General features: G+C 36.9%; 3 protein-coding genes and 1 pseudogene across 5 annotated transcripts; 2 read left to right on the top strand and 2 right to left on the bottom strand.

The window, feature by feature from the left end:
* The first annotated feature begins 4,550 nt into the window (after positions 1-4,550).
* On the top strand, positions 4,551-12,416 carry LOC118054273 (putative disease resistance RPP13-like protein 1). Of its 3 annotated transcripts, XM_073408285.1 has the most exons (5): positions 4,551-6,148; positions 7,321-7,399; positions 7,570-7,698; positions 11,699-11,825; positions 11,957-12,416. In XM_073408285.1, the coding sequence occupies exon 1, from the start codon at positions 4,707-4,709 to the stop codon at positions 6,030-6,032; it is 1,326 nt and encodes a 441-aa protein (XP_073264386.1). In that variant the 5' UTR covers positions 4,551-4,706; the 3' UTR covers positions 6,033-6,148; positions 7,321-7,399; positions 7,570-7,698; positions 11,699-11,825; positions 11,957-12,416. The 3 variants fall into 3 exon arrangements, with proteins under 3 accessions (XP_073264386.1, XP_073264387.1, XP_034921680.2); XM_073408286.1 differs by lacking the exons at positions 7,321-7,399; positions 7,570-7,698; positions 11,699-11,825; positions 11,957-12,416 and adding an exon at positions 6,788-6,974; XM_035065789.2 differs by lacking the exons at positions 7,321-7,399; positions 7,570-7,698; positions 11,699-11,825; positions 11,957-12,416 and adding an exon at positions 6,528-6,769 and having other exon boundaries at positions 4,553-6,148.
* Positions 12,417-14,532: 2,116 nt separating this feature from the next.
* Positions 14,533-15,102, bottom strand: LOC118054290 (dirigent protein 22-like; annotated as a pseudogene).
* Positions 15,103-17,240: 2,138 nt separating this feature from the next.
* LOC118054599 (protein trichome birefringence-like 38) lies at positions 17,241-18,213 on the bottom strand. Its single transcript, XM_035066233.2, has 3 exons — positions 18,091-18,213; positions 17,830-17,988; positions 17,241-17,709 (listed from the first exon to the last, which is right to left on the bottom strand). Exons 1-3 carry the CDS (start codon positions 18,147-18,149, stop codon positions 17,418-17,420), a joined length of 510 nt encoding a protein of 169 aa, XP_034922124.2. The 5' UTR covers positions 18,150-18,213; the 3' UTR covers positions 17,241-17,417.
* A 1,694-nt stretch (positions 18,214-19,907) lies between these two features.
* Positions 19,908-21,919, top strand: LOC118054268 (scarecrow-like protein 3). Its single transcript, XM_035065779.2, has one exon. It carries the CDS (start codon positions 20,326-20,328, stop codon positions 21,754-21,756), a length of 1,431 nt encoding a protein of 476 aa, XP_034921670.1. The 5' UTR covers positions 19,908-20,325; the 3' UTR covers positions 21,757-21,919.
* Positions 21,920-22,300: the final 381 nt, after the last annotated feature.

Here is a 22,300-nt window from a genome sequence, read left to right as displayed (position 1 = left end):
AGAAATTGGTAGAGCAATAGTGAGGATTGTCTGATGTTCATCTATAATAGCAGCAGATAAATAATTGTAGCTGAAGAAAAGAATGGTGTGCGAGAGCAATTTCATAGAAATGAAACTGCTTGCCTACAATATTTGTGTTTTGATCTTCTAGCCTTTTGGTGTTCTATGGCTTTGTTGCTGCCTTTTAGTCTTTTGGTGTTCCACGGTGCTTTTTGGCTCTTGATTTAATAGAAATGCTGTCCCCCAATCCCTTGTATCGTTTGGGTTTTGGCATCGTTGGTTCCTGCCGTTGTCTGTTCTCCGGTCATCGAAGCTGACAGCAATCCTCCGACTCTGTTATCGCAGTCAGATGCTTCCTCTGTTTTATCCTTTGGTCATTTTCAAAATCAGATCCTCCTGTAAATATTACAAAACAACTGTGACAATGCTTTTACTATATCTTAATAGCTATTTTTTCTTGGGATATTTAATTTAATTTACAATAAATTCTGGTTAATTTACAATAAGTTTATATAGCTTGAAAGTGAAGCTCATCTTCTATTTAGTTTTCTTAAATATATAATTTTTAAATTAAATTACTTTTAAAATAATTTTGAGTATATCTTACATGTTTAAACATTAACTTTGTTGGATGGATGCATTTTTTATTGTAAAAAAAAAAAAAAAAACTTGAAAAAAAAAATTGTAAAAAAAAAAATGTTTTCTTAGAAAAAATATGACTAAGAAACGTTTTAAAAACTCATGGACTAAAATGAACATTACTGAAAAGCTACTTTTTTCCAAGTATTACATAGGCAAGTATGTGTATGGGTTTAAGGTGATAGGTATGGGTCGAGTAGTAACAAAATATTTTTTAATGGTAAAACATGAGATAGGCTCATTCACCTCTTTACCGGTCTTTATTTTTTAATAAATTTTATCCAAATATTTTTTTAAAATGGATTATAATATTTGTAATGGATAATGACTGATAAAAAAAATTAAACTCAAATTTTAATTTTGAAAATTTTAGTATTTAAAATAAAATAATTTATAAGTGGTGATTAAAGAGGTTACTATCTTGGGTAACATTCAAATTCCATCTATGGAATGATGCAGCCAAAACTTGGCAAATTCTCGCAATCTTTGTTCTCTGAAATCTGTAAGAACGGTGTAGGAGTTCTAAATCCTAGCACCCACCCAGCATTGTTATGAAGAAGTATACCTTCTTTACCTGTTCTTTATTCTTTTTTATGTATGCAATTCCTATATACAAGCATTCAGATTGCTTTGATTTTTTTGTTAGGAAAGTATTATGTAAACTAGATTCATTATTTCTAATTTGTAAGAGAATATATGATCTTATTTAAATACATTAACAAATTAATTTCCTCATTTCTCTTAATTTTTAAGAAAGTCTTTCTTCTATTATAATTATAGTTATTGCTTTTTTAAATCTAAAATCAATGTCATGGTTAAATAGAATGGTATGTTATCCTTATTTTTATTAAATTAAATGTTTTTTAAAAAAAAATTTCTTAAACAAATTACTGTTTTACCATCACCATGATAAAGTTGTTCTTTAACCACCAAACCTTTTAACCCTCTATGATTTTTTAATTTACAAATTGTTTTCAAATTAAGGAAATTCTTAAGAAAATCTATCATATTATATTTGTTTTTAATTTCACCCCTATAATTTTTTAATCATTCAATTTTAGTCTTTATTATTTTTCATTGCTATTTGTTTTTAAAATTTCATCTTCCTTTGGTCTTTTTTTCTATGAAATTGTATCCTCATTTTTTTGTTGCTATATTTTTTATTTTGGCAAGTTTTTTTATTGAACCCGGGTCTAGAATTACACGAGTTGCGAGTTTTAGAGCTGGACCGGGTCTAGTAGTTTTTTCGAGTTTACTTGGTTTTTTTTCTTTCTTAATTTATTTTTTAGTTTTGCTTCGTAATTTTTAACAACTTGTCTTTTATGGTGTTAACCCTGAGTTTTATAACTAGAATCATCAGTTTCAATGGGTTGACGTGAGATGATTTTTATTTTCTTTTATTTTTTTTAATCAATTTATTTTAATTTTATCATTCAATTTTTTTTTTATACTTTTCTTTCCACGAGACTATCTCAATTTTATATTTATGGTTGCGAAGTTGGTGAGTTCACCTGGTTTAATATGGTTTTTTGTGTTTTTTTTTTTAATTTTTTTTATAGTTTCGCCCTCAATATTGAGTTGTTTGATAATTTAGGAGGGCTCAATTCTGGTTTTTTATTTTTTATTGTTATTTTTTTAGTTAATTTATTGTAATTGTATTTTTTATATATTTTTTGAACCAATTAGTCGTATCTCAGATTGTTTTTACATAATATTCTTTTTTTAAGTTAAAAAAAAAACTGTCTCGTAGTGGTACATTTTATAAGATATGATCCCTGGATACGATGCAGATTTTGTAGAAGTAGGTTGTGTACTGCTACCTTGTGGAACTGAGTTACAAAGCTGAGTGGTACTTGCAGGTTCAAATGGTTTGAAGATTCTGAAACATTATTAATTTGTGCTCGAACTCTTTGCATTTCAGCATCCTCTACTGGTTGGTGCAGGCCTTAACTAAACGAAAAGGTGATTTTAAAACAGTTATATCCTTTAAAATTATATTTATTAAAAATTGAATTTTATAATTTTTATAATTTATTTATTTACTTTATCAATCTTCTGCTGCATGATCACATCACGTGAAAAGCTTGGCATTTAGTGATGTTTTTCCAATCAAACCACCTTTTCTCAAAGATGGAATCTCGAGGCAAATAAATCAAAGACAAAACCGAGTAAAATGGAGTCCAGAGCATAACAAGGGCCGAGAGAGAAAAGGCTTTTGCGAGTTCTGTGTTCTTTATACTTCTCAAGGGGAAAAAAATAATGTTTTTTGTTAGAGATTTGTTTTTGATAGAATTGTTAGAGATCTTAGCCGATGCATCTGGATTATAATTTTTAGCATTTATACTATTTTATAGCGCTAATATCTTAAAAAAACTTATTTTCTAGCTTTTTTTTCATGGTATAATGAAATATTAAAAAATATTTTTCAACTCATTATCCTTAATATAATTAAATTTCATAAAATAGTCTATTTTTTAGAAATATAGTTTTCTATGAGATTTATTTAATAAAAGAAATTCACTTTGTAACAATGCACTAGAAACTAAAATAAAATAAGCTAATGATCATTTAAAAATATAGTATATTGGAATCATCTTGCTGAATAGGTGAGTTTGAGAGTTTGGTTGCTTAACAGGTGAGTGAGGGTTAAATGTACCCAATTAAATAATATCTACATTCAATTAAACTTATGGTATAATTACTTGACAATAAAATAAAAAAAAAGTAGGAACCCTGTAATATCTAGAAAATTTCTATGCTCTTCAAATTAGACGTCCAAACTGAGGCTATAATGAGCCATGAATTTACAAGAAAGAAATTTCATGGGAAATGGGTTGATGTCAGAGGCAGACAGGGAAAGGTAATTTCAGAAGACCATGACTCAAATCAGCGGCTGAAATCCAATCATTCAAGGGATGGTGACACGTTGCCTTGAGTGGGAGACAGCTGCTCTCCAGCATGAAGAGAAACAACAACGTTTTTTTTTATTATTATTAAAAGTGAGTGTACGAGTTACTTTCACATATTTTAATTAATTTTATTAACTTTCAAATTAATAATTATATAAATTTTTAATAATTTTAAAAAAGTTTAAATTCATAAAAAAATTTGAATTCATAACTATTAAATACAAATATAAAACCTAAACAATTAGGTGACATCCACAACAATGTTTTCATTGTTTAAAAATAAAATGTTTGTTTTTCTAAGTATCTTTGTTCTCGTGATAGCTCATGATAGTAGGGGTTTAAAAAATATTAAAGAAATTATTTTTACTTGTGATTTAAATAAGTATTTAATTAAAATTATTTTTCTAAGTGTCTTTGTTCTCGTTTGATCTCAAAGCCTGGTTTATGTTTCGGAAGAATTCGATGTTCTCAAAGTAACAAAAGATATTCTGAAGGGGGTTGGTTCGATGAACTGTGACAACATGACTGAAGATCAACTCCATTGCGAGCTAGAGAAGAAATTGTCAGGGAACAAACTATCGCTTGTTCTAGACGATGTTTGGAACAACCAATCTCAGTGGGAATTTTTACTGAAACCTTTCATGTCCGTGAGACAGGGAAGTAAAATATCGTTACTACGCGCAAGTAATATCATTTAAAGAGCAATTTTTGGGAATTGTCAAATGACAACATTCTGTCACCTCTGCGGCTGAGTTATCATTATCTCCCATCTCATTTAAAACGATGCTTTTCTTACTGCGCGATAATTCCGAAGGGTTATAAATTCACAAGGGAGGAGATGGTCCTTTTATGGATGGCAGAAGGCTTTTTAGAGGAACCCAGGAGAAATAATGAGATGGAAGAAATAGGTTATGAGTACTTCAATGAGCTTGAGGCAAGGTAATTTTTTCAGCAATCAAGTCTCAGTTCATCATTATTCGTAATGCATGACCTCATTAATGATTTAGCTAGATTTGCATCCGGGGATTTTTGCTTCAGGCTAGAAGGTGATGATTCAAGCAAGACTACTGAAAGGACTCGCCATTTATCATACAGAGCAAAAAAAGATGACTCTTATCAGACATTCAAGGCAATCAAGAACCCCCAATTGCTCAACACATGATAAAACAAGTTGAGGTAATAAGTAATTTATTGCCTGCACTCAAGTGCCTCAGAGTGCTATCTTTGCACCCCTTTCATGATATATCTGTGTTGCCTAATTCAATTTGCAACTTGAAGCATTTACGGTATCTTGATCTCTCTCGTACAAAGATTACAAGGCTCCCTGAATCAATGTGCAGTCTGTATAATTTGGAAATTTTGAACTTGCACTTTTGTGTTAAGCTTGTTGAGTTGCCAGCTAACATGAGAAGCTTGATCAACTTGCGTCATCTTGATCTTCAACACACAAAATTGCCAGAGATGCCACTGCAAATGGGTAAACTAACAAAGCTTCGAAAATTAACTGATTTCTTTATCGGAATACAAAGTGGCTCTAACATTAAAGAGTTGGGAAAGCTTCAGCATCTATCTGGTGATCTTTGTATTTGGAATCTTCAAAATGTCACAGATACTCGAGATTCTTTTGAAGCCAATTTGAAGGGTAAAGAGCATCTTGAGAAGTTGGAGTTAGTATGGGATTGTGATATGGATAATCCACTCGTCCATGAAAGGGTACTTGAGCAGCTACAACCTCCTGTGAATGTCAAAATTCTCTACATTAATGGGTATGGAGGTACAAGATTTCCAGATTGGGTTGGGAACTCCTCTCTTCCTCTCCTCCAAGAGCTTTACATCAGAAGCTGCCCCAACCTGAAGAAGGCCCTCTTTACTCACTTTCCTTCTTTAACCAAACTTGATATCAGGGCATGTGAGCAGTTTGAGATCGAGTTTTTCCCATTAGAGTTGTTCCCTAAATTAGAATCTCTTACTATTGGTAGTTGTCCTAATTTAGTATCTTTCAGTAAAGGAATGCCCCTTGCCCCAAATTTGAAAGAGTTTCAGTTATGGAGTTGTTCAAATTTGAAGTCATTGCCTGAGAATATGCATTCACTTCTACCTTCCCTTGAGAAATTGTCCATATTTCATTGTCCGAAACTCGAGTCATTTCCAGTAGGGGGTTTGCCCTCCAAACTTAAAGGACTTGCTATTTGGGGTTGCGACAAACTCATTGCAGGCCGCGCACAATGGGATTTGCAATCACTCCATGTTCTTTCAAGATTTTCAATTGCAGACAATGATGTTTTGGAGTGCTTCCCTGAGGAGACGCTACTGCCCTCAAGCCTTACCCGTCTTGAAATCAGGACACATAAAAATCTGAAATCTCTTAACTACAAGGGACTTCAACACCTCACCTCTCTTAGAGAGTTGATAATTATGAATTGCATGGAGGTGTCCATGCCAGAAGAAGGGCTGCCCCCCTCCATTTCTTCTCTAACTATCTAGCAATGTCCTTTGCTGGAAAAGGAGTTTGAAGGGGAGATGAGGAAGTTCCCGAAGTACATCACATGTCCAGAATATATGATATCAGGAAGAAAATCAATTTAATCCAACTTGACGAGGTACTGCTATTTTCAAGTTATTTTCCTTTTAGCAAGTGATCAATCACTATTTCAGAGTACATTTTGTTATTATTTTACTGCAAATTACAAGCAGGATTTTGATCCTTTTGTTCTTCAATCCAAATTACAAGTGTCAATATCGGTTATGAATCTAGGATAACTAAAATGTTGGCCCCAAGAAAATTCAACTGATTGTTGTTGCTTGTACTCAATGCATGAAAAGAACATTTTATTCACATAACATCCTGTATTATCATGTTTGCATTTAATTTTCTTAAGATCAATCCTTAATTGCTTTTGTTGTCATTGAGAGAATCAATTTACTTTTACCACAAATGATTTTGTCACTTTGTTCATTGCCTATCTGTTGGGTTTCTAGGCGGTCTGAGGAACTACTTCACAACTATAAATGGGAAATAAAACAACTTATCAGCACACAAAAGGTTCAAGTGGTCCATGTACTCTGCTTTGTATAGCCATCCATTTTTCTTGATGTTTTTATCATCATCCGTTGTTCTGTATCCTTGCATTGATTTAAGCATCAAACGTTGAAACTCAAAGTATTTGCAGAACTCTCTGATTTGGTTCAAGAGTTTCTCTGATCTCTACTTGGTTTATTCTGATAAATTGCATCTACAGACGACTAGGGTTATTTTCTATTCTGTTGGGTACTATCTTCCCAAGTACCTTCCAGAAGGACTTGCATATATACTTTTAATTTTGCAAAGCTTGGCATGTCTCGGAAGGGGTTCTGGTCCAAAAGAGCAACGAGGAGAAGGAAGCTTGCGTATGCTTTCGTACTTTCAAATGTGAAACTATTCCTTTTGAACTTCAAATCGAGTGTATTTGAGGAAAGCAGGGACCCTTGTGCGCATCGTTGGAATTTTCCTAGTTGTCTAATAGTGCAAATTGTCCCTGCTCAAGTAAGCTTGGTCTGCCTTGATCTAAATTGCTGGGTCATTATTTTGTTCTTGTTCTTGACTTTGTATTTCGATCTTGTATTCCTATATGCAGCTATATATATATATATATATATAATATATATATATAAATTGAATGTGCTGCTCAAAGAACATTTTATATGGTGAACTGTGACATTTCCTTGTTTACCAGACTTGATTGCTGGATTATTGTGTTTCAGGCAAAGTTTTTTATTACATTTACCTTCTTAGGTGGGTTGCCAGGATTTTCTGTGGTGATCCTTCAGCATGGCTTGGTATTATCCTAAATAGTCCTTTTTCTGCCATAAAGGTAACAGTGCATCAAAGCCATTTGCTTTCTTCAGAGATGCTAAAACTCTCAATGATCATCTTATCTGCTTATATAACGTAGAACTGTGTTTATTTTGTTCATTGAGGAATCGCTTTGCTATTTGATTAAGATTAGTGTTCATATAACTGAATTTTGAACTCTTTCCCCAGATGATGCTTTGAATGTTGCTTTTGCGTTATGATCTGGATGCTGATATGACTAGATTTTCCGACAAGGGGCTATGAAGATTCTCTTATGTTGATTCTTATTGAAATAAATACTAGCCAGTATTTTCCGGGGTGAGCCTTCGTGAGCTGCCTCCTGCCTTCACTTTCTAAGAATGCCTCTAATCCCTCCACCCCCAGTCTTTGAGAGTTCCAACGTTTCCATAAAACTTAGTATGACAAAAAAATAACCCTTTATAAGCAAATTTGGTCAATATTGTTAGGTGTGTTGCCATTGAATGTGCCTAACCTTGACTTTGACCATCCACCTTTGTTGAAGAAGATGGCAGCCACCATTGACTCCCATGTGTAGCCTTCTCAATTGTCAAAATTCAGCAGCCATTTTTGATGAAAAGGAGCTGGAGTTGGTGCTAGCATTTGCCTATAAAAGAGGCTTGTTTTGAGAGCTAAGGTGTGAGAGAACATGAGAATGAAGTGAAGAGAAAGAGGAGAGAAAGAGCTGCTGCCATGGGCAGCAGCCCTGCAGCCATTGCAGCTGCGTGAATAGTGAGTTGAGTTGAGTGGATGTGCCTCCTCCTCCATGTATTTATTGTATCCCTTCTCTATCTATAATAAAATGACTCTCTCCCGTGGATGTAGGCGGTTTTGCCGAACCACGTAAAATATTGTGTCTCAGTGTGCTTATCCCTCCGTTGAGTAATTATCAGTACATCACCGGTCCCCGGATTCCGCCCAACAATTGGTATCAGAGCTAATGGTTTAAGTGGTGTTTGATTTTTTGCTCAAAAATGAAAGTTGTCAAAATAGTGTTTTGACCATTCCACTGTGTAGAGGCGGACGAGACGAAGCCACCGGTGAAAACGGCGTCAAAATCGGACGTCGTACATGGCCGCACTCTCCATCACTCTCCGGCAAGGCGTCTGCCCACGCGCCCCACGCATGCCACGCGTCTTCTTTAGCCGGATGAGTTGACCCGACCCGAATACCAGTTGACCCGACCAATGTGAACAGTAGACATGAACAGTGACGGTATCATGAACAGAATGACGTCAACATGATGCAAGGATGACATCATCATACACAGTCAGCAAGAAATTGACTAGTCAACATCCATGTCAGCATAGGGGACCCACCTGCCACGTCATCAGCCGCGAGCCGAGCCGAGTTGGACATGAGCCGAGCCGCGAGCCGAGGGATAGGATCCAGTGTAGCTGATCCTACGTGCAACCGGATCTGAGATTGAATCTGAGCCGTTGATCAGGCCAGAATTGTTTTGATCAAAGCTTAGCCGTCTGAAGTGCGATTTGGACGATTCAAGACATGTTTCCAGCTAATTTGATCATTCCGGATGCAATGGTATGGTCCGATCATTGAGATTCGAGACCAAAAATAACGGTGGTGAATTATTAAAGAGAGATTGCCCGATCAGGAGGCATCTAAAGGTCATCATGGTGGTCGATGGAGATGAAGAAGAAAAAGGTGCACATGTTTACCCAATTACATGTGCTGAACTATTTAATAGGGAAATATAATGCCTTGATGGAAGGAAAAATTGGGACACTCTGGACACCCGGTCATGTGGACGATTTGAGGTGGAGAGTGGAAATTGACGAAGACCAATCTTGACGAATCTAAGCACTGGTAGTCTCGCTAGATGTTGAGAAATCATGTATTAAACCTGTATATTCCAGATCACTTGTAAAGCAAAGCCACAACAAAGCTAGCAAATGGTTGTATATACGGAGAGACAGTACGATGGATAGATATGGCCTAAGAAGTTCTGTCTAGGAGATTGGGTTTTAAGCGGGACCGTTGTGACCCCTCCAATCTTTCCTGGGAACTTGCTTAGTGGAAGGATTATCCATACGGTACTATTTTCGTATATATAGCAGTTTGTAATGAAACAGTTGAAGACTAGCAGGATGACGGCACAAGGGGAACAGTTGGGTTCCGTATGATCAAGGATCTGATGGAGTGGTGATTTCTCGAAAGAAGGCAGATTCGGTGACTGTGTTTTCTCGAGGGGAGAATTGATGAAGACCCTGATAATGGAAGAGAAATACAGCAAGGGGATAAAGATTGGCACCCTATTTTGACTTGGACAGGTGTTGTGACGGGATGAGCTGCTGTCAAACATAAGCAAGGAATAGGGAGAAATCTGGAGAACAGTAATTGCACGAGGGCACACGAAGATTGTGCAAGAGTACCCGAGGGATCCAACGAGGTACTGTAATGAGACAACATGTGCAAGGAGAAGAAGTGTTCCCAGATGAAGCTCAGAGCAGAGACTGTTAAAGTTTGTACAACAGGAAGTCTCTTATGCTCTTGATGAAGACAACAGGCGATGACCTTTCCAATGCATGCAAGGATGGAAAGAGAGCTGTTGCAGAGGCACCTAATTGAGGGGGTGCAAACGCCTGTGATAAAAGGCGACCGCCTATGATGAAAGGCGAAGCCACCAAAGAAAGTTGGTGTAGGTGGAGCTGTCAAGCAGAAAGGCATAGAAGCTCCAAACTTAAAAATCAAGGTGGAGGATTGCGAGGAGTATACCGTAATTTTCTCTTTCTATGTAGTCAGTGGCAGTAATCTCTCCCAAGTCCACATGGTGGTAGAGAATCTTGGAGCCACTGGAGACATCCTCGATGAAGGAGGATGTGGCCGTCTCATGACGACAGGTGGAGATACCTCAGGAGAAGGTGTGAGGACCATGTTATGAGTCCAAGTTTAGACCGTCTCATGACGACAGGCAGAGACACCTTAGAGAGAAGGTGTGGGCCATGAGAGGAGCCCCATTTCAGACCGCCGCATGACGACGAGCGGAGACACCTAAGGAGAAGGTGTGTGGGCCACGATATGAGCCCAGTTCAGAACGCCCCAGAGCCAATGTAATGGCTAGATATAAGTGGACATGTGGATAGCCAATGAAGTGGCTATGATGAGTATGAAGACAAATGCAGGATTGACTTTCATGGATATTGCCTCCATGCTAAAGATCAATGAGCTAGAAGACATTTGCTTTGGACAATAAGTGGATAACTTGTGGAGCATTAAGACACGGCTGCTATGAAGGAGCAGAGGGCATGCGCAGGTTCCGGGAACGAGTTGACTCTTGTCAAGGTGGTGAGCTCGGAGATGGCATTGTAATACTCAGAGTATGAAGACAGATATGGATCAACCTTTAATGGGCTGCCCCCATGGTTAAAGGTGGATAGCGACCTGGACTCTTGAGACTAAGAGCGAGAGACTCATGGAGAAGTAAGGCGTGGTTCCTATGGTGGAACAGAGGGCAGGCGCAACTCCTGGATGAGTAGACTCTTGGAAGAGTGGTGGGCTTGTGATCATATTAAGATACTCAGATAATGACTGTCGCACTTGGAATATCCATTTGAGGGGGTGTTGTAAGCCTTGTTGTGAGGCTTGATAAATCATTCCGGACCGAGCATGGTTGATACGCTCGAAGGGGAATGTTCCCAGAGACAAGCGTTAACACTCTTCAGATGTGATGTGTGAAACCATCTGGTTGAAGTGATCCTTTGGTGTAAGCAAGGGTGTGCTTTGGTGACTCTGGTGATTGAAAGGTTTGGCGAGTACCTGTAAACTTGGTCGGAGATGCTCTCGGAATGGTAAGCTTGGAAGAGCTGCAGGATGCAAGATTGTGCTGAAGAAGCAAGAGGACAATTGCCCATATAAATGTCAAAGGGGGTGATTGTTAGGTGTGTTGCCATTGAATGTGCCTAACCTTGACTTTGACCATCCACCTTTGTTGAAGAAGATGGCAGCCACCATTGACTCCCATGTGCAGCCTTCTCAATTGTCAAAATTCAGCAGCCATTTTTGATGAAAAGGAGCTGGAGTTGGTGCGTGAATAGTGAGTTGAGTTGAGTGGATGTGCCTCCTCCTCCATGTATTTATTGTATCCCTTCTCTATCTATAATAAAATGACTCTCTCCCGTGGATGTAGGTGGTTTTGCCGAACCACGTAAAATATTGTGTCTCAGTGTGCTTATCCCTCCGTTGAGCAATTATCAATACATCACCGGTCCCCGGATTCCGCCCAACAAATATTCCTCAGCAGAATTCTTACAACTACATTGTTGGACTGATTATGTAACAGCGTTCTGCCTGTTTCACCTTTCATGAACTACCTTTTAAGGATGGGAACTTCAAAGGCTCGATTTAATAACACAGATCAGTTTCATTTCTTTTCCTTGGTTGCAAAAAGATTTCAATGTCCATTGAAGGTACAGGGGCCAAAACTTGTTTTCCATTTTATAGTCTGCTCATCATAACTTCCATCCATCCATAGTTCCACTTTACATCATATTCTTTTACCTTATGAGTTCACTTTTTCTGTATTTTTTCCTCTATGTAGTTTCTTGAGGAGAAGAGGAACGATCAATTTTACAAATGCACATTCATTTCGAGTCTCACCATGTCAAAATGAAAGCATTGCACAAGCCAAGCTTGGAAGACTGCTTAAGATTACTGATTACAACAAACTTCTGTTTCTTGCTGGAAATTTGTAAAAACAAATCTCAGCACTTGGAGGAGAGATATTCCTTGGTCATAGCAAACATCAGCTACTGTCCAGAAGAGGAGATGACAAGCCCTCAAGGGATGGCCAAGCAGATGCGGCAACAAGAATCAATGATCTATCCAAGTTAGATCAGGGCTTTAGTTTCTTATTGGAATTTTGTATCTTAACTCGGATTAGAATCCATAAACACATAGAAATACTCTTGCCATTCACATTTGATTTGCAAACACGAAAAATGTCGTGGATTACAACTCTTCTGTATCTGCTCTCATACGTTGGATTATCATCTTTTGAATTCCTTTTATCAGTAATCTACCATTATAGCTTGTACAGATATTGATGCTATCATAAAATTAAATTCTCCTTTTTCAAGTGCCAATCGATGCAGATCAGCTTGTGGTGAAGTGGCACAACTTCATGGTTTTGAAACTATTCTCAAGAGTAAGAAGCTGTTAATGAACTTGACTGTGATCTAAGGCCATATCCTCTTCCCACGATTTGGCTCCTCAATCAGGCCATCCTTCATTTTTTTCAAGGAAGAAATATTATGCATGTAAGGATCCATACAAATTATTTTCCTAGATAAATCAAGAAAGCTTCGAAAACTAACTGATTTTTTTGTGGGAAAGCAGAATGGGTGTGGTATTGAAGAGTTGGGGGAGCTTCAGCATCTGCGTGGAAAACTTTGTGGAAGGAATCTTCAAAATGTCACTGATGCTTCAGATGCTTTGGAAGTCGTTTTGAAGGGTAATGAGCATCTCAAGAAGTTGGAATTAAGCTGGAATGATTCTTTGCAAGAACAAGTACTTGAAAAACTACAGCCACGTGTAAATTTAAAAAGTCTCTCCGTTTATGGCTATTTCCAAATTGGATAGGAGACTCTTCTTTCCTGCAAGAGCTCTGCATACGTAGATGCCCCAGCCTAACGAAGGCCCTGTCCACTCACCTTCCTTCTTTAACAAAACTTGAGATTTGGGAATGTCAGCGGCTTGAGATTGAGTGCTTCCCATTAGAGTTGTTCCCAAAGTTGGGATTTCTTAGTATCAGTAAGTTCCCTAGTTTAGTATCTTTTAACAAAGAAGGATCACCAAAATTGACAGAGCTTTATTTTAGTTTCTGCTTGAATTTGAAGTCATTGCCTGAGAGGATGCATTCCCTTGTGAATTTCAAAATATTAGGGAGTTGTCCAGAAGTTGAGTCATTTCCAATTGAGGTTTTTTCCTCTAATAAATTACAAACACTTTATGTTATAGGTTGCAAGAAACTCATTGCTAGTCGCATGCAATGGGATTTGCAAAATCTCCCTTCTCTTTCATACTTCACTTTTGGTAGGTACAATGATCTGGAATCCTTCCCTGAGGAGACGCTGCTGCCCTCTACTCTGAAATCTCTTACAATACGCAGTCTCCCTCAACTAAAATCTCTGGACTTCAAGGTGCTTCGACTCCCCACCTCTCTTAGAGAATTGACAATCTATGGATGCCCTCAGCTCCAGTCCATGCCTGAAGAGGGGCTCCCATCCTCCCTTTCTTCTCTTGTGATCGGGAGATGTCCTTTACTGGAAAAAAAGGTGTACAAGGGATACAGGGGAGCGAAGATTGGCACAAGATTTCTCAATTTCCCGAAATGAAGATCAACTGAACCAAACACGGACAAGTGTCCATTCTCTTCTTTCGCTGAAGGTAGTACAAATAGTTTTTGCTTTCATTTTGTGTTATAAATAGTAATTACAGAGTTTTATTTTTCATATTTTCTTTTAGATTGATTTCTTTTTGACATGCATCTTAACAAATGGCCTGTCAGGATTTTCTGGGACTTCTATGGAGATCCTTCAGCCTGGCTTGCTCTTATCATCAATTGTCAGAAAAATTGGCCCAAGATTATGGTCTACTATGCAATTGGATATTTGCTGTACGGTGAAGCGAAGGTTGGGAATTTTTGCTACAAGAATTTGTTAAATATGTGCTTGTGTTATAAACTTGTATTCAATTTGTTTTGAAGTGTGATACAATTTGTACTCGTGCAGTTTGAGATATCCATTCAGATTCTAGTGGGGAAAAAATTCTAAGATCTTGCTAGTCTGGTCTGGATTAAACAAAGTGATGAAATAAACTCTCTATTTTTTTATTTTTTTTTGAGAAGTACATGCTCTTTGCTGCTTTTTGTATGCATGGAGGAAATCTTGACCTTTCTTTTTGATTGGTCTGCAAGAACTTTTGTCCCCTTCCAAATTACTTTGAACAGGGAGCAGAAAGAAAGAAAAATATCATTAAATTTCAGCAACAACAGTGCAAATCTTGCAAAGTCATAACAATTAAGAAAACACCAAAGCATAAAAACTGCAGATTCCTGATAAGTTGACAGCAACGACTCTTGCTAATCAAATAAGCTATCCAGCGTGCTTGACAGTTTCAGTAGTGTGAAACATACACATTATATTCAATAATAGCATCACCTTGCTTGTTAAACCAAACTGTGTGTAGCAATGCATGACCACGAGCAAGCCTAAATAGCCCACTACCTCCAACAACTGGCATTTCCCTCACATCATCAAAGATTGGGTTCCTTCCAAGAATGCTGATACTACTTCCATTGTATTTACCTTCTGTAAATGCAAAATTCAGAACCACAACCATCAGCAAAGAAAAATCATTTTTGCGAGGAGGCGGTGGCATAAATTCCTTGAGCTTTTCCAACAAGCTATGAAGAAAGCGCAGGCCCTTCTGTCAATGGATCATCCGCCATCATTGTGTGACCAAAGGCAAATTCATCGGGGCCAGCAATTCTCTCAGCCGTTATATTTTGCCACTAACAATGTCATGAAAGAAGAAATGTAGGTGTGTGGTCTTCTCTATACGCTTAATAGCCATGTCTTCAGTTACTGATTCCTCGTAGAAAACCCCACAGGTGATTGTGCAAGAATTTGAGAATAAGATGAAACACAGTGTGAAGAGAGTGGAAGAAGTCACCAGAGAAGCCATTTTTGTGATTGTGTGATCTGTTGGGTATACGACCAAAGTCCCACATTGGCTAGAAATGGGGAGGATCAAGGGTATATAAGGATGAACAAATATCTCCATTGGTATGAGGCCTTTTGGGGTATAGCCCAAGAGCAAATTCATGAGGGCTTAGGCCCAAAGTGGACAATATCATACCAATGTGGAGATAGGTGTGTCCATAGTTCCTATAAGTGGTATCAGAGCCTTGCCCTGGAGTTAGCCATGATGGATGAATCCTCGGAATGCAAAAGGTGGTGGGCCCCCAAGCAAATCACGATGTAATCCGTGGATCAGCTCTATTGGATAGGCGGTGTGCTCCAGATGCTTCACGGACGTGTCCTGGCTCCAACACGGTGAAGAGGAGTTGACCTAGAAAGAGCAAACTCTCAAGTCAGGTAGTGCTCTCCGGATGCTTCATGGACGTGTCCTGACCCCAACACGGTAAAGTGGAGAATGAAGAATCATGGTTGATAGAGAGTGGACGGATGAATGATCGTTTGAGGGGAGGCTCGGTGGTCCTTTGTTCGAAGGGAGGATTGTTGGGTATACGACCAAAGTCCCACATTGGCTAGAAATGGGGAGGATCAAGGGTATATAAGGATGAACAAATATCTCCATTGGTATGAGGCCTTTTGGGGTATAGCCCAAAAGCAAATTCATGAGGGCTTAGGCTCAAAGTGGACAATATCATACCAATGTGGAGATAGGTGGTTTCCATAGTTCCTACATGATCAAGTGTGTTCGTTATGGCTAGACTACACTATACTTTGAACTTGTGAGGGTTCATACTTGTAGATTTATAGCACGTAGATGACGACTAGATGTTATACAGAATACAAAAGAGGCAAGATTCCCAATACTATGGGAGGAATCTTACTCCTTTTTTAATATAAAAAAAATAGCGGGTTGGCCTGTATAGCTGTGCTTCTAGGAAAAAATTTCTCCTATTTTGCCAGCTTCTCTCTTTTTTTCACCTCAATTTGCTCAGAGTTTTTATTTTTAAGTGTTCAATTTTTTTAAAAGAAGTAGCAGTAAGAAAAAATCCTGCAATAGAGTACTAATTACACACTGAGACGTGGCTATTTTTTTTTTTTACAATTAAAAAAGTATCTTGAGATTTTTTAAATATTTTTATATTTTTTTATTATTTTAATAGGTTGATGTCAAAAATAATAATATTATTTTATATATTTTTAAATAAAAAACACTTTAAAAAAAAATAATTTCTATATTTATAAATTTAAGTAAAAGTGGACGTCAGCTAAAAATTAAAAAGGTGGGTGTACAATTTTGCATTTTTTTTTAATTTGATTGTCTTGACATTTCTACAAATGTTTTTATTGATAACAATTGGGTTGACAGGGTTGGCATTGTCTTGAATTTTGAACCTGTCTCTTTGTATAATGTTCTTTTTGGAATAAAACATGCATAAATGTAATTGAAGGAAAAGACAATTGAAATTGAGAGACGTGAAATCAAACGAACTGGTCATTATAAAAAAAAATTAGGTAAAAATTTGAAGGCCGCCGTCGTGACATTGCCGGCCTGTAAAATTTAATTTGGTCGAGTTAATGATGTTGATGCAACTTGATGAATTATGCTATTTTTTAAAATAATTTTTTTTAGTAAGCTATTTTCTTTATAAAAAAAACAATTGAGCATTGTGCTAGTTTGTTTGTTTTTTTTAAAGAAAAAAACTCTATTTTCCCACTTGTAAGAATGATTTCTTTCCACCACACTTCATGGAAAGTTTTCATTTCTTCGAAGGATAAAATTAGGGGTTGTTTGGTTTTTTATACTGTTTCACCAAATTTTGAAGAAAAAAAAAGTTGTTTAAAATTAATTTTTTTAATGTTTTTGAATCATTTGGATATATTAATGTCAAAAATAATTTTAAAAAAAATTAAAATTATATTATTTTGATGTATTTTTAAATAAAAAAAACACTTTTAAAAACAACCACTATCATATTTCTAAATACTTTCTAAAACTATAATACTTGCGTTTCATTATATAAAGAGAGATGTCTCTATTATTTTTATTTTTTCTGTTTTGAAATATTAATCAAACACTACTAGACAGAGGCAAATTAAATAATCGTTTCATCATGGACAAAGGAATAAACAATCAAATGTGAAACCATTCTTCTATTCAGGAAACAATTACAGAAAAGACAGGCTATATCAAGAAATTTGCTTCCATACTGTGTGCATTATTTCAGGAGACTGATGACATCTAGCAGGCTAGTTTCAATGACTGTGCTACAGAATATGTGTAACTAAAATGTGTATTTTCTTCTAACTGATAATAGCTGTGTAGAGAAGTTCATTCCAAGTATCTGGAACTCCTGCAACACACCAATGAGTACAATCCATGCCCTTAAAGCCATTGTAAGAGCTCGGATGTCCATCTTTTCTCAGCTGTGAAAGAGTTGTTATGTTAAGTAAATGAACAGGTTTCTTTATAGTACTTAACACATCTTCTACTACTTGCAATGCCAATGGTGAACCACCAGGGTAACTTGATCCGCTAACTGGCTCTGTCTCCTTTCCACAATTTGTCGCTCCTGGTTCGTCCCATTCCTCTCCACTGGTTCAGGGACAAAAACGTTCAAGTCGTGAGAAAATAGCATTAATCTATTGAATTCAAATGAAAAGAAAAAATGAATCAATTCTTAAAACACTTATCAGAAAATGAAGAGAGCCTTACTGGTAATGAAATGGAGAAATTCCCTGAAAAATAACTGTGGTTTTACTCGTATCGACATCCGAATCGACCCATTTTGCCCAAGTTGTTAAACCTTTCTGAAAAGCCACCATACGGTCCATGTCCTTAAGTATACTCTGCCCTTCTTGAACATAATCCCATCTGAAATTTGAAGCAGAAAAATCAAACACACTACATCAGCTTGATTCCTTTTCAATTGAATTCACAAATCTTCCACATTTGCCAAGTTTTTCGAGCTCATACGGTTGCTTCGGTCCTCTCCGGTACCACCAAAGCCAAGTATTGAACACTAAACCATCCATATCCTTCCATGTGTTTCCATCCTTAATCGATTCAAGTTTCAATACTCGGCCGATTTGTTCTTGTTCAGTGTCTACTAAGTAGTGCGTTTGAAACACCGATATTGATATACCATGATCCTGAGAAGTTCTAGACCATCAATTACATAAAAGCAGACTCAATTTTGCTTGGAATAACAAGGGCTGTAACCTTGTTAGTCGAGTTACTCGTCTGCGTTGTGATCCTGGCATCAGGAACGGCTGCATGAAGCAAGCATAGCAGTGACTCGTAATGGTTGAGACTAACAGAGTCCCCTATAAACATTATCTTCTTGCCCTCCAACTTCTCCAAGAAATCTTTACCATCGAACCTGACGGGATTACACATTCCAAAATAGCAACAGTATCAGGAACAGAGTAACTAGGCATGGAACTCATCAGAATATCTGATATTTAATGCAGGTCAGATAGTATCCGATCTTAATGACAGATCACCTTGTAACACTTTCCAAAATCATAAAGATTTTGCACTAAAGTTTACAACTTCTTTTCTTACATGGCTTTACAATCGAGTGGTGTCCTGAATAAATGCGTACAAATCTTCTGTCCGATTAAAGAAAGATCATGTTCTTGTCTGGGCTACAAGATATAAAAATATTCTAACTGAAATGGCTTCATTATGTCCTTGTATAATGACTTAAATATATATTGAGTTTCTAATAATATATCATTTGGATGAGATTTTTAAATTAACTCACCACAATCAGTACTTATGTGATGTGCACATGATAAATGAATTAGAAAGTTTACATTTAATTAAGTTTCCAAGTGATGTATTTAAGTGCAAATCACGTAACCAATTCCAATGGGTTAGCCTAAAAATCTTACAGGTGAAATATATTAGAAACTTAAAGCATATTAAAGGATAATACTAGCTCCATTAGGGATATAAAAACAAATTAAAGATATATATTATTATATAATGACATGTTAAATATATGTTTTGGTAATGTAAAGCAAAGTGTTTTTTTTTAAATATTTTTAATAAAAAAATATGTAAAAATAATGTTTTGTACTTTTAATATAAGCACATATCAAAACTACTTAAGAACATCTAAAAACATTAATTTAATATTTTTCAAGTAAAAATTAATTTTAAAAACAGTTGAATTACATTATCAAATATATTATTAGAAAAAATAATAATAATCATGTACATATCATGCTGCTAGTTCAAATCAATTTTTTTTATGAAGTATACTTTAGCTAGATGTTCAAGAAAATATGCAACTAAGATACTTGTTTCTTCATCAAATTGATTGTGCATAGTGTACAGACTCCCTTTTGCCTACAAGCAATGCTACGAAAAATTGGTCACACAAACTGATTGAATGCATTTTTAACAGTTCTACATGCAGGGGAAACGTTAGCAGAAGAACTTCATCACTGCCAGCAGATTTATATATGATGTGACCTAGAAGAGGGAGAGGGAGAGGGAGGAGGAGGAGGAGGCGGCGGAGGGACCAATACAAATGCTTTTTTTAGCATTGCTGCTTGAATTGTTCCAATTTTATTATTTATTTTTTTATTTTCTAGTTTGTTGATGAGATGCGTCAAATGTCATCATTTTCTTAGCTTTTCATAAGTGTGATTATTGAGAAAAGAGATACTTACTGGAGGGTTCTAGACATTGTACTCTTAAGAATTGAATGATATTTATCTGGAAATTTTTCTCACTTCCTCAGCTAAAAAGAAAGTTCCCTGAATTTAGCTTTACATTTCAGAGAAAAAAGAGATACTATTTGGCTTGTTCTGTTTACATTTCTCTGTTTCTTTGTAACAAGGACTGTTAATTTTCTTCAGTGTTCCTGTCTTGGATTTTTTTTTTCTTTTCCTAGGAATTTAACCATCACCTTATGTTTTGTGTTAGTGTGTATTTAGATATTCTAACAGGCTGTTAATAGTCATTTGGAAGATGTAAGAAAGCAAAAAATATACTTATTAACCCTTTAACCGAGATTAGTCCAAGAATCTTACTAAGATGATGGTAGAAAAGATCATGATCTTCTGTTTCTGGACTGTTTTACAATTTTTACTTAGATATATGTTATGTAGTTTATTCATCGAACATGGACTTATTTTTTAGCATGTTTCATGTCATATTTTCTTGTTCAGGGTGTTGAGTTTGGTCTCGTCGTTAATGGTAGGAATGGTTCAAGAAGAGGGATCATCATCTGTAACTTCACCTCATCAGTTCTTTCCATGGATGTCACTGTCGCCAGGGATAGGATCACCATACCCTTGGCTGAGGGAACTGAAATCTGAAGAGAGGGGTTTGTGTCTGATCCATCTTCTTCTTGCCTGCGCTAACCATGTAGCGGTTGGTAGTGTTGAGAATGCAAATATTAGCCTTGAGCACATCTCCCATCTTGCCTCTCCTGATGGCGATACGATGCAGCGGATTGCTGCTTACTTCACTGCAGCACTTGCTGATCGCATTCTTAAAGGATGGCCTGGTCTGCACAAAGCTCTCAATCCAAAACAAGTATCTTTGATATCTGAAGAAATTCTTGTTCAAAGATTATTCTTTGAGCTCTGTCCCTTTTTAAAGCTTTCATACGTGATCACAAATGAGGCCATTATAGAGGCCATGGAAGGGGAGAAGATGGTTCATATCATCGATCTCAATTCCTCCGAGCCTGCCCAGTGGATCAATCTTCTTCAAACATTAAGCGCACGGCCAGAAGGACCACCTCATTTGAGAATAACAGGTATTCATGAGAAGAAAGAGGTGTTAGAGCAAATGGCTCTTCGGCTGACTGAAGAAGCTGAAAAGCTAGACATCCCATTTCAGTTCAATCCTATTGTGAGCAAACTAGAGAATCTTGACCTTGGAAATTTGCGGGTTAAGACTGGAGAAGCTCTTGCTGTCAGTTCTGTACTTCAGCTGCATGCTCTCTTGGCCATGGATGATGAGATGCATAAAAGGAACTCTCCATCAGGATCTAAGAATCCAAGCTCTAACCATTTTCAGAGAGTCTTACGGATGAACCAAAACCGACATACTCTAGGTGAGTGGCTTGAGAAAGATTTGGTCAACGTCTATAGCTCTAGTCCTGACTCAGCATTATCCCCACTATCTCCTTCTGCTTCACCGAAGATGGGCAGCTTTCTAAATGCACTTAGGAGTCTCTCACCGAAATTGATGGTGATAACTGAGCAGGAATCAAATCATAACGGGCTTAGTTTAATGGAGAGGGTCACAAAAGCTTTGAATTTTTATGCTGCACTATTTGATTGCTTGGAGTCTACTGTATCGAGAGCATCATTAGAGCGGCACAAGGTTGAGAAGATGCTATTTGGGGAGGAAATTAAGAACATCATCGCTTGTGAGGGAACTGAGAGAAAGGAGAGGCATGAGATGTTGGAAAAATGGATCCTGAGGCTCGAGTTAGCTGGGTTTGGGAGCATTCCTCTGAGCTACCATGGTATGCTGCAGGCAAACAGATTATTGCAGAGCTATGGCTATGATGGATATAAAATCAAAGAAGAGAATGGATGTTTACTTATTTGCTGGCAGGATAGACCACTATTTTCTGTGTCAGCTTGGAGATTTAGGAGGTGCGATTGAAAGATTATCGAACATATGGGGACTGTGCTTTCTATTATTTTGCTACTGTTCTTTGTATAAAGGATGATAACCTTTAATGTGCAGTTGCATAATGTTCAACTTTTAAACTTTTAAACATTTTCTCCATTTATATAACGTTGTAGTAGATAATTGTTTATGTTTATTTACTCTCTGATAAAAGTTGGATGATATTTGTTCCATACATTGAACTCTGGAAATTAGTTTGGTTTCCAGAAAGAATCATCAACTGTAAAATCAAAATATCCTGCAAATCTCCTGTGTCAGAACCGAAAATATCACAAGTTTCTTGTAAATGATCCTGTAGAACCTATCATTCTGAACTCTTGAACAACATTGCTAGGAATATCAAAATACTTCCTTTCGAAAAGCAGCGGACATGTTCAACAGGTAGACACTAGGTAGAAGAAATGGGGAAAAGGAAAAACTGCAGATACCACTAATAATAAGAACAATTCGGAAGTGCACAACAGTTACATTGTATTCAACTACAGCATTTCTTGTCTTCGGACTGAATGAGATCGTC

This window comes from Populus alba, chromosome 3 (genome assembly GCF_005239225.2).
Source record: "Populus alba chromosome 3, ASM523922v2, whole genome shotgun sequence".
NCBI lineage: Eukaryota > Viridiplantae > Streptophyta > Magnoliopsida > Malpighiales > Salicaceae > Populus > Populus alba.
The sequence above is the reverse complement of the archived record's forward strand: the minus strand, read 5'-3'. Positions and strand labels throughout refer to the sequence as shown.